General features: G+C 43.4%; 1 protein-coding gene across 1 annotated transcript in view; it reads left to right on the top strand.

Moving 5' to 3' along the window:
* The window catches only part of LOC124709101 (myrosinase 1-like), a 134,015-nt gene that overhangs the window by 112,663 nt on the left and 8,676 nt on the right, over positions 1-12,676 (top strand). The window contains exon 9 of the mRNA XM_047240750.1: positions 9,112-9,218. Coding sequence (XP_047096706.1) covers positions 9,112-9,218 — 107 coding nt within the window. The remainder of the gene's footprint in view (positions 1-9,111; positions 9,219-12,676) is intronic.

Below are 12,676 nucleotides of genomic sequence, written 5' to 3'. Positions count from 1 at the left end.
ATTTGTACATGTGCCAGATGGCAGAATAGTCGAGGGGCATGAAAGGGAAGCAGTGGTTGGGAAGGGAGTGAGATAAGGTTGTAACCTATGCCCAATGTTTTTCAATGTGTATATTGAGCAAGCAGTAAAGGAAACAAAAGAAAAATTCGGAGCAGGAATTAAAATCCATGGAGAAGAAATAAAAATTTGAGGTTCGCCTATGACATTGTAATTCTGGCAGAGACAGCGAAGGACCTAGAAGAGCAGTTGAACGGAATGGACAGTGTCTTGAAAGGAGGATATAAGATGAACATCAACAAAAGCAAAACGAGGGTAGTGTAAGTAAAATTAAATCAGCTGATGTTGAGGGAATTAGATTATGAAATGAGACACTTAAAGTAGTAGATGAGTTTTGCTATTTGGGGAACAAAATAACTGATGATGGTGAAGTAGAGAGGTTATAAAATGTAAACTAGCAATGTCAAGGAAAGCGTTTCTGAAGAAGAGAAATCTGTTAACATCGAGTATAGATTTAAGCGTAAGTACGTCTGTTCTGAAAGTATTTGTATGGAGTGTAGCTATGTACGGAAGTCATACATGAGCGATAAATAGTTTAGACAACAAGAGAATAGAAGCTTTCGAAATGTGGTGCTACAGAAGAATGCTGAAGATAAGACGGGTAGATGACGTAACTAATGAGGAGGTACAGAATAGAATTGGGGACAAGAGGAATTTGTGGCAGAACTTGAGTAGAAGAAGAGATCGGTTGATAGGAGATATCGTGAGGCATCAAGAGATCACCAGTTTGGTACTGGAGGGCTGCGTGGAGGGTAAAAAGCATAGAGGGAGACCAAGAGATGAATGCACTAAACAGATTCAGAAGGGTTGTAGGTTGCATTAGGTACCTGGAGATGAAGAAGCTTGCACAGGATAGAGTAGCATGGAGAGCTGCATCAAACCAGTCTCTGCACTGAAGAACACAACAACAACAATTGCGAAGATGCAGGATTTTGGACACGAACTGACCTCCCGATTATGTCCCATAAGTGTTTGATGGAATCTGTGTTGGGCCTTCTGAGTGACCAAATCATTCGCTCGAACTGTTCAAAACTTACTTCAAACCAATTGTAAAGAATTTTGTGCCAGTGACACGCCGCATTGGCTCAAATGGCTCTGAGCACTATGGGACTTAACATCTGAGGTCATCAGTCCCCTAGAACTTAGAACTACTTAAACCTAACTAACCTAAGGACATCACACACATCCATGTCCGTAGCGGTCGCGCGGTTCCAGACTGTAGCGCCCAGAACCGCTCGGCCACTCCGGCCGGCAATGACCCATCTGTTCCACGTAAACACAGCCCATATCATTACGGAGCCACCACCAGCTTGCATAGTTGACAACCTGGATCCATGGCTTCGTGGGGCAGCGCCACACTCGAACCTTGTCATCAGCTGTTACGAACTGAAATCGGGACTCATCCGTCCAAAACTAAGCTAAACTTCGCCCGAACACGGCGTGAAGGCACAAGGTACCAACGGGCCGCCGTGTCATCCTCAACCCACAGGGATCAGTACATGCAAATACAGAGTTGCGTGTGGTCAGCAACCCGCCGTTTGTCAGCTTACGAGACTTCTCACTCAAGTAGCTCCTCAGTTTGCCTCACAGGGGCTGAAAGCACCCCGCTTGCCAGCAGCGTTCGGCAGACCGGTTGGTGACCCACCCAGGTGCTAGCCCAGCCTGACAGCGCTTAACTTCGGTGATGTGACGGTAACCGGTGTTACCACTGCGCCAAGGCCGTACTCATCTGACCAGGCCACGGTTATCCTGTCGTCTAGGGCCCAGGAGAGGCGCTGCAGGCGATGTCGTGCTTGTAGGACAGACACCCACAGCGGTCGTCTGCTACCGTAGCCCCTTAACGCCAGATTTTGGCGCACTGCCGTAACGGATGCGTTCATCGTACGTCCGATATTAATTTCTGCGTAAAGTGACGGCCGTCGGCCACTGCATTGTCTGTGGTGAGAGGTAATGCCATGTAGTATTCAGGGCACACTTTTGACTCTGTTCATCTTGCAATGTTGAATTCCCTAGCGATTTCCGAAATGTCCCATGCGCCCTAGCTCCAACTGTGACTGCGTGTTGAAAGCGTGTATATTCTCGTCGTGCGGTCATACTCACATTGGAAACCTTTTCATACGAATCACATGAGCGCAAACGACAGCTCTGCCAATGGTCTGCCTTTTTATACCTCGTGTACGCAATACTACTGTCATTTGTATTTGCGCATATAGCTATCCCGTGACTATCGTCGACTCTGTGTATACGCTAATATAGAAGCGGTTTCATAAATCTCTAACAAATGGTCATCTTCAACGTTGTTGTAGTCGTTTTCAGTCCGAAGACGGGTTTGATGCAGTTCTCCGTGCTTGTCTATCCAGTCCAAACCTGCGTGACTATTGCACCTTATCTCTATTTGAGCTTCCTTGCTGCAGTCAAGCTTTTGTCTCCATCTATCACGTCCTCCTTCCTCCCCCCCCCCCCTCCTCCACACTTCCCCACACTGCCAACCCCCGCCCCGCATTCTTCCATTACGAAACGAACCACTCCATCATATTTCCATAAGATGGGTCGAATCAACGGATGACTTCTTCTAGTTACTTTCGTCAAAAACGTTGTCTCCCAGTTACATGTTTCTTCATCAAGAGTAGTTATATGATATACTCATGTAATTCTGCAGCACCACTTTCCAAAAACTTCTCTTTTTGTCTAAAGTGATCATAGTGTAGATTTTAATTCCATACAGAGCTTCACACCTATCAGATACTTTGCTATAAGGTTTCCCAACATTTTCATTTATATTCAGTATTACCAAATTTCTCTTTTTGAGAAATGCTTTTCCTGCTTTTGTCAGTTTACATTTCACAACCTCTTTGCTTTGTCCATCTGTTTTGCTCCGCCAACAGCAACACTACCTTACCTCATTTAGTGTCTTATTTCCGAATTCGATTTCTTCAGTACCGCCAGATTTAATTACATTTCATCTCGAAACATTCCTGCTTGTCATTTTTCACTTTCAATCAGCCTCATTTTTAAGACTTCTGAATTCTCTCTTGCCTGCTTCATTTTTTGCGTCTTATTTTCTTTTCTATTTTCTCATTTGAATTCAATATCTCAACAACCATTTGTTCCGGCCCTTATCTTTTCCTTTCGTGATCCTCTGCTGCTTTTGCTGTTTCACCTTTGTAAGCTACCCGTTCTTCATCTGTTGGGTTCTTTACCCCTGTCAGCCCTCGTTCTTTTACCTTACCCATGTCACCTCATTGACTTCCTATTCTCCGACTCAACTATTTGAATCGGCAAATCAGTTAAATATCATCAGAGTCCATCCCTGACCCCGCAAATCGTTTGTAGTTTAACAAACTGTTTCGAATGTCTTACTATAACATAATCCATGTGAAACGTGCCTGTTTCAATTACAATATTTAACAATAAAAAGCTGGAGTGCTCTGTTGTCACAAAGTAATACCTCAAACATAAAGTTGGCCACTTTTACGTCTTGTGACAGCCAGAGCGAGAGCACCAGCAGCAGCGTGTACTGTTTGTATAAAGCGTTTATTTTGCATTTTGTTTACGACCTTCCACTAAGGAAGGGATTCTATTTGTGTTTATCTGCTCTGCATAGTAACTAACAGTTATTGATAAAACTTTACGTAGTTTTCGTGTTAGATTTCTTAGTGTTTTCTTGATCGTTTAGAACAGAAAGCGCCCTAAAACCGTCTTTTGTTTGTTTCGCGGCCGTTAGCCACTAGTCACTTGAATCAGCAGTTGTCTTGTGACAGCCAGAGAGAGAGCACCAGCAGCAGCGAGTACTGTTTGTATAAAGCGTTTTTGTACTTATTTGCTGCGCTTAGCTTTTAAATAGTTTTTCTGGGAAAACCTAGCGTAGTTTTCGCGTCTCGTATTTCAGTGAGTGTTTCTTGATTATCAGAGTAGCTCATCAGAAGATTATCTTGGGAATTTGTCACCGTATAGAGTAGGGTAAACATAGTCATGTGTAGGGACTGTGGTTGTTGTGAGCGGACGCAAGGAGAATTGGCCACTCTTCGGGGGCAGGTGGAGGCTTTGTCTGTTAGGCTCATCGAGCTCGAGGCGCAGGCGTCGGCTCGTAGTGGCGTTGGGGCAACTGTGGTGAGACCTATGCCTACTTCGGTGGCCTTGGAATCACATGGAACCCCTGATGTCGCTGCGTCTTCCGGCAGTGAGCATCTTACCGGTCAGCCATCACTCCAGGGTGAATGGCGTACAGTGGTGGGCTCGCGCGTGCCTGGCCGAAAGGCGAAGGTTGGATCTGGCCGCGTGGCAGCTGCCTTACCCCTTTCCAACAGGTACGGGGTGCTTCCTAGTGGTGATGACATCGTTTCCGAGCCACCACAGGCTGCCTCGCCTGTTGGGCCAGTGGCCGATTCTCCGGCAAGGTCCCGACAGTCACAGAGGGCGGGCCTATTAGTTATAGGGAGCTCCAACGTTAGGCGGGTTATGGAGACCCTCAGGAAAATAGCGGGTAGGTCGGGGAAGAATGCCAGTGTGCACTCGGTGTGCTTGCCGGGGGGTCTCGTCCGTAATGTGGAGGAGGCCCTTCCGGCAGCTATTGAACGCACTGGGTGTGACCGGTTGCAGATAGTAGCACATGTCGGAACGAATGACGCCTGCCGCTTGGGTTCTGAGGCCATCCTTGGTTCCTTCCGGCGGCTGGCTGATTTGGTGAAGACAACCAGCATCGCACGCGGAGTGCAAGCTGAGCTTAATATCTGCAGCATAGTGCCCAGAGTCGATCGCGGTCCTCTGGTTTGGAGCCGTGTGGAGGGTCTAAACCAGAGGCTCAGACGACTCTGCGACTATAATGGTTGCAAATTCATCGACCTCCGTTATTGGGTGGAGAACTGTAGGGCCCCCCTAGACAGGTCAGGCGTGCACTGAACACCGGAAGCAGCTACTAGGGTAGCAGAGTACGTGTGGCGTGCACACGGGGGTTTTTTAGGTTAGAGGGACCCCCCCTTGGGCGAAACGATAAAATACCTGACGGCTTACCAGAGAGGACATTATCATCGTTGATAAAGAACGTCCGTCCTCAGAGACCAAAAACAGGAAAAGTTAACGTAATATTGGTAAACTGCAGGAGTATCCAGGGCAAGGTTCCTGAATTAGTATCTTTTATTGAAGGAAATAGTGCGCATATAGTATTAGGAACGGAAAGTTGGTTAAAACCGGAAGTGAACAGTAACGAAATCCTAGACACAGAATGGAATATATACCGCAAGGATAGGATAAACGCCAATGGTGGAGGAGTATTTATAGCAGTAAAGAATTCAATAATATCCAGTGAAGTTATTAGCGAATGCGAATGTGAAATAATCTGGGTTAAGTTAAGTATCAAAGGTGGGTCAGATATGATAGTCGGATGCTTCTATAGACCACCTGCATCAGCAACCGTAGTAGTTGAGCGCCTCAGAGAGAACCTGCAGAACGTCGTGAAGAAGTTTCGTGATCATACTATTGTAATAGGGGGAGACTTCAATCTACCAGGTATAGAATGGGATAGTCACACAATCAGAACTGGAGCCAGGGACAGAGACTCTTGTGACATTATCCTGACTGCCTTGTCCGAGAATTACTTCGAGCAGATAGTTAGAGAACCAACTCGTGAAGCTAACGTTTTAGACCTCATAGCAACAAATAGACCGGAACTTTTCGACTCCGTGAATGTAGAAGAGGGTATCAGTGATCATAAGTCAGTGGTTGCATCAATGACTACAAGTGTAATAAGAAATGCCAAGAAAGGAAGGAAAATATATTTGCTTAACAAGAGTGATAGGTCACAAATCGCAGAATATCTGAGTGACCACCATCAAACGTTCATTTGTGAGGAAGAGGATGTGGAACAAAAATGGAAAAAATTCAGAAACGTCGTCCAGTACGCCTTAGATAAGTTCGTACCGACTAAGGTCCAAAGCGAGGGGAAAGATCCACCGTGGTATAACAATCATGTACGAAAGGTACTACGGAAACAAAGAAAGCTTCATCATAGATTTAAGAGTAGTCGAATCATAGCTGATAAGGAAAAGCTGAACGAAGCGAAAAAGAGCGTAAAGAGAGCAATGAGAGAAGCATTCAACGAATTCGAACATAAAACATTGGCAAACAATCTAAACAAGAACCCTAAAAAGTTTTGGTCATATGTAAAATCGGTAAGCGGATCTAAATCCCCTATTCAGTCACTCGTTGACCACGATGGCACCGAAACAGAGGACGACCGAAGAAAGGCAGAAATACTGAATTCAGTGTTCCGAAACTGTTTCACTGCGGAAAATCGTAACACGGTCCCTGACTTCAGCCGTCGCACGGACGCCAAAATGGAAAATATTGAAATAAACGCTATCGGAATTGAAAAACAACTGCTATCACTTAGTAGCGGAAAAGCATCCGGACCAGACGAGATACCCTTAAGATTCTACAGTGATTATGCTAAAGAACTTGCCCCCTTTCTATCAGCAATTTATCGTAGATCGCTGGAAGAACGTAAAGTACCTAGCGACTGGAAGAAAGCGCAGGTCGTTCCCATTTTCAAGAAGGGTCATAAATCAGTTGCGAATAATTATAGGCCTATTTCGCTTACGTCAATCTGTTGTAGAATAATGGAACATGTTTTGTGTTCTCGTATTATGACGTTCTTAGATAATACAAATCTCCTTCATCATAACCAACATGGATTCCGCAAACAGAGATCATGTGAAACTCAGCTCGCCCTATTTGCCCAAGAAATTCACAGTGCCGTAGACACTGGCGAGCAGATTGATGCCGTATTCCTGGACTTCAGGAAGGCATTTGATACGGTTCCGCACTTACGTTTAGTGAAAAAAATACGAGCTTACGGAATATCGGACCAGGTTTGTGATTGGATTCAGGATTTCCTAGAAGAAAGAACACAACATGTCATTCTTAACGGTTCAAAATCTGCAGATGTAGAGGTAATTTCGGGAGTACCGCAGGGAAGCGTGATAGGACCTTTATTGTTTACAATATACATAAATGACTTAGTTGAAAACATCGGTAGCTCCGTGAGGCTATTTGCAGATGACACGGTTGTCTACAAGAAAGTAGCAACATCAGAAGACTCGTACGTACTCCAGGAGGACCTGCAGAGGATTAATGCATGGTGCGACAGCTGGCAGCTTTCCCTAAACGTAGATAAATGTAATATAATGCGCATACATAGGGGCAGAAATCCATTCCAGTACGATTATGCCATAGGTGGTAAATCATTGGAAGCGGTAACGACCGTAAAATACTTAGGAGTTACTATCCGGAGCGATCTAAAGTGGAATGATCACATAAAACAAATAGTGGGAAAAGCAGGCGCCAGGTTGAGATTCATAGGAAGAATTCTAAGAAAATGTGACTCATCGACGAAAGAAGTAGCTTACAAAACGCTTGTTCGTCCGATTCTTGAGTATTGCTCATCAGTATGGGACCCTTACCAGGTTGGATTAATAGAAGAGATAGACATGATCCAGCGAAAAGCAGCGTGATTCGTCATGGGGACATTTAGTCAGCGCGAGAGCGTTACGGAGATGCTGAACAAGCTCCAGTGGCGGACACTTCAAGAAAGGCGTTACGCAATACGGAGAGGTTTATTATCGAAATTACGAGAGAGCACATTCCGGGAAGAGATGGGCAACATATTACTACCACCCACATATATCTCGCGTAATGATCACAACGAAAAGATCCGAGAAATTAGAGCAAATACGGAGACTTACAAGCAGTCGTTCTTCCCACGCACAATTCGTGAATGGAACAGGGAAGGGGGGATCAGATAGTGGTACAATAAGTGCCCTCCGCCACACACCGTAAGGTGGCTCGCGGAGTATAGATGTAGATGTAGATAGATGTAGATTCCATACTATACTCAAACAGAAGTGTTCAAGAGAAAGGCCAGCCAACCATTCACTACTACAAGAACATTCTGAGAAAGAAATTCTTAGCATCTCTAAGATTGTGATGTGGTCATTCTGACCAGAGGTCTGCTGTTGTGTTCGTCTTTTTATCGGTTACCCGAAATATACAAGTCTTGCAGTTCTCACTTTCCCTGTATGTGTCGCTAAACGTGTATTTCACGTAGGTGCGTTATTGGAATCTTTTTCCTCTTTTGCCGTTCTTCATATGTAACAAATCCATTCCATCACAGTATCGAATTCTGGATTGGATTGGGTTGTTTGGGGAAGGAGACCAGACAGCGAGGTCATCGATCTCATCGGTTTAGGGAAGGAAGAGGAAGGAAGTCGGCCGTGCCCTTTCAAAGGAACCATCCCGGCATTTGTTAGAACGATTAAGGGAAATCACAGAAAACCTACATCAGGATGGCCTAATGCGGGATTGAACCGTCGTCCTCCCGAATGCGAGTCCAGCGTGCTAGCCACTGCACCACCTCGCTCGGTGTATCGAATTCTGGAGCGACTTTTCTCAATATGTGTAAAACTTACGTGCACATATGGCTCTTATGGAAGAGCTCAGTTAAACAGCGAAAAATCAGAAATGGCAAACACCAGATTAAATGTCCTGATGTCTCACAAAAAACGTTTTACAGAACTGTAACTATAATGTTCAGCCCAGCAGGTTACACTCCTTCATAGATCGTGAAGGAAAAAATAGGACTTGATAGTACACTCACAGACGTATATAAGCAGTCATTATTGTCATGTTAGACGTGTGACGGAACGTGAAAATGCCGTAATACATGGGCAACAAGTATTTCTGCGATGCAGTTCACACTGATTCATAGAAAGCAGCATTGGATGAAGGCTATTTAAAATGCTCTAGAAAGGGTAAATGTTGATTCGGTAGAAATATTTGGAAGAAACACGACACTCCTGGGAGCTAGGTTAAACTGAGTGTTCCTTTCATGTCATCGCTCCTCAATCACCCTTTAACCAGCTGGATGAGTTGAAGGATGATAAGGCATGTTTTCAGTTTGCTCACTTTCTTTTTTGTTATAATGTGCCGTAGCGTTGAGACTCTAAGATGCATGTTTGCTTCATTCAGAGTGGAAACGAGCAGATTTGTCGACGTTTACAGGGATACCTCTCCGCCCTCCTAAGATCCATCAACGATGACGGCGTCCCAGTGATCGGCTACACTGCCTGGAGCCTGCTCGACAACCTGGAGTGGATGAGTGGATACACGTGAGTACATCCAGGCTGTCGGCATTGTAAAATAAGAAACTGACGTCACAGTTTACATGGGGCCCGGCAAAGCGAGGATCGCGGGCCATTCCCCTCCAGTGAGTGACTCCCCCTCAAACTCAAGACATACACGACTAAAATACTGATTTTTATTAAGCTGTGTATCTCAAACTCTTATACTTAGATTAATGAGATATTTAAATGTTTAGGTTAGGTATCAGTAGCTTGGTCTTGAAAAGTTCTGTGATTCGATCGCAATTTCCATTGTAACGAAACGAAGCTAATGTTACGACGAATCACTAGACACTACACTGCGTAAAGCACGTTTCATATAGTTCATTGAATAAAATGTGCCATCACAAATGTATGTTGATCACAAAATGTATTTATCTTAAGAGCAAAGTTTCTGATTTTTGGTTACCGATCTCGTGACATGATTACAAAATTTTGGCATCTAGTTTTGTTCTGGACAGCATTTAGTAACCTGCAAACTCCTTCTTGAAGATTGCGTCTAGAATTTTTAAGGGTAGTTTTAATTTTATTGTCGAAGAAATTGATATCCGGCTCTATACATTTACAATCTTTAAAACGGCTCTAAGAGTCATTGGAGACTTCAACAAATACAGAAGTAAATGTTGAAAATTGTAGTTCCCTGTATTCTTGCTTCAATTCAAAGAGTCTCAGCAACTCCGGAATTAATGTAATTTTCCTCGTTTAGCTGTAATTTAAACAATGTAAGTTTTCACCGCAATCCATAAATATCCATTAACATATCACAAATAGTGCGTTTCTTTCCTTGCGAACGAAAATTCTAATTATTTAAATCATTTATAGAACCAGACGAAGTAAATCTCGGGTGAACAGCCTGGTATGAGTGTGCATAGGACACATATTACCTGGCGCCGGCCCACCGCCGGTCAGTACGTCAGCGCACCTGATGATGGCAACGTGGTCGATTGCCGAAATATGGCGTCCTATGCACACTCATACCAGGCCGTTCACCAGAGATTTATTTCGTCATAAAATACGCCTGGAGAAATTGAAGAATCACATTTCTAGAACCTGTCAAAAATACTATTCCGATTAAGAAAGTGAATCCTTCAGCTTATTTTCAAATTCCGTAGTATCCGATTATACTTCTCTATTCTAAAACCTGGAACTTTCATTTCTAAGTGCAAAGAAACGAGTTAAATATTTTCCTGCACTCAACCAACGAAATTCGGAATGACCAAATATGTCTCCGAATCTTACATCAACTTCATGCAAAAATTGTTTAAATTTCCGATGATATAGTGATCGATACATGATAAACATCTGGTACCCTTGGTCTAGGGGTAGCGTCTTTGATACATAATTAAACCTTTTCGGTCCTTGGTTCGAGTCCCGTCGCTGCTTATATTTTGATGAATAGTCAGCATTGGCGGCCGAAGACTTCCAGCATAAGAAGTCACCCCTCAATCCGCCAACAGCCTTGTCAAAGAGAGCGGAGGAGCGGACAGAGGTTCAGGGCAGTCTCTTGTCCTACCGGTGGGAGACTGCCCCTAAACGCGGAAGAATCAGCAATGATCAACAGCATGAGGCTGCAGAAGACAATGGAAGCCACTGCATTAAAAACACGTAACGTGTATCCACAGGAAATGCGGCCTGTAATTGAAGAAGTGTAATGATGATCTCTCCATTGCCAAAAGACTCCGGATTAGTCCCCCATTTGGATGTGCGGGAAGGGACTGACAAGGGGGAGGTTACCATGAGAAAAAGATTGAATAATCAACGCAAGAATAACGTTCTACGAGTCGGGGCGTGGAATGTCAGAAGCTTGAACGTGGTAGGGAAACTACAAAATGTGAAAAGGGAAATGCAAAGGCTCAAACTAGATATAGTAGGGGTCAGTGAAGTAAAGTGGAAAGAAGTCAAGGATTTCTGGTCAAATGAGTATAGGGTAACATCAACAGCAGCAGAAAATGGTATAACACTAGTAGGATTCGTTAAGAATAGGAAGGTAGGGCAGAGGGTGTGTTACTGTGAACAGTTCAGTGACAGGGTTGTTCTTATCAGAATAGACAGCAAACCAACACCGACAACCATAGTTCAGGTATACATGACGACGTCGCAAGTTGAAGATGAAGAGACAGAGAAAGTGTATGAGGATATTGAAAGGGTAATGCAGTATGTAAAGGGGGATGAAAATCTAATAGTCATGGAGGACTGGACTGCAGTTGTAGGGGAAGGAGTGGAAGAAAAGGTTACAGGAGAATATGGGCTTGGGACAAGGAATGAAAGAGGAGAAAGACTAATTGAGTTCTGTAACAAGTTCCAGCTAGTAACTACGAATACCCTGTTCAAGAATCACAAGAGGAGGAGGTATATTTGGAAAAGGCCGGGTGATACGGGAAGATTTCAGTCAGATTATATCATGGTCAGACAGAGGTTCCGAAATTAGATACTGGATTGTAAGCAGGAGCAGATATAGATTCAGATCACAATATAGTAGTGATGAAGAATAGGCTGAAGTTGAAGTGATTAGTCAGAAATAGTCAATTCGCAAATAAGTGGGATACCGAAGTACTTAGGAATGACGAGATATGCTTGAAATTCTCTAAGGCTATAGATACAGCAATAAGGAATAGCTCAGTAGGCAGTATAGATGAAGAGGAATGGACATCTCTAAAAATGGCCATCACAGAACTTGGGAAGAAAAACATAGGTACAAAGAAGGTAACTGCGAAGAAACCATTAGTAACAAAAGAAATACAAAGAGTATACGGAACGCCCTATGCTTACAATGCTAAATTGAGCTAAAAGTTAGGAACATTTTCTCATTTGTTATTTGGACGATACTCTTGATTTTTTCACAGAACGCTGAGATATGTTCTGCTTTTATGCTGAATTATTAATTTTGAAAAAATAATGTATAGTTTTTCAGATATTTTATTTTTTGTAAATGTTAAAAAAGCTATACATTTTAACAAGTATTTTAAAATTTACATCCATTAATACAAAATAATTCCATATATCTTTTAATTCAGATATATTAGGAGGTCTTAAGGAACAACTGTAGAAAATTTCATCTTTCTACTATAAATAGGCCCTGAGAAAATGTACCTTATACACAAAAAAACTTAAGTTACGGGAAATTAGCTTCAAAGTTTTTACTTCAGTACAAGCCCGCTCCATAGCTTGTATCATCAGAGTCGTCCAACAGCTTCCTCTTGATGGCTCTGCTAAGCTGTCTAGCCGTCTTTGAATATACTTTTATGGCATTATCTGAAGACCTGAGCCGTTCCTTGTCCAAACAAAGCATAGCTACGGCAGTTCGTAGTCCTACACAGAGCCCCAACTTCTGCAGAACATTGCACTTTGTTATATTGCCCTGATTGAATGATGAAGCAGCATCATAAACGCCAAAGTGAAGTGTGTTTATACCCACAAACACAGTTTGAGGTAGTCTATTCCATACC

Source organism: Schistocerca piceifrons, chromosome 7, assembly GCF_021461385.2.
Source record: "Schistocerca piceifrons isolate TAMUIC-IGC-003096 chromosome 7, iqSchPice1.1, whole genome shotgun sequence".
Classification (NCBI taxonomy): domain Eukaryota; kingdom Metazoa; phylum Arthropoda; class Insecta; order Orthoptera; family Acrididae; genus Schistocerca; species Schistocerca piceifrons.
The sequence above is the reverse complement of the archived record's forward strand: the minus strand, read 5'-3'. Positions and strand labels throughout refer to the sequence as shown.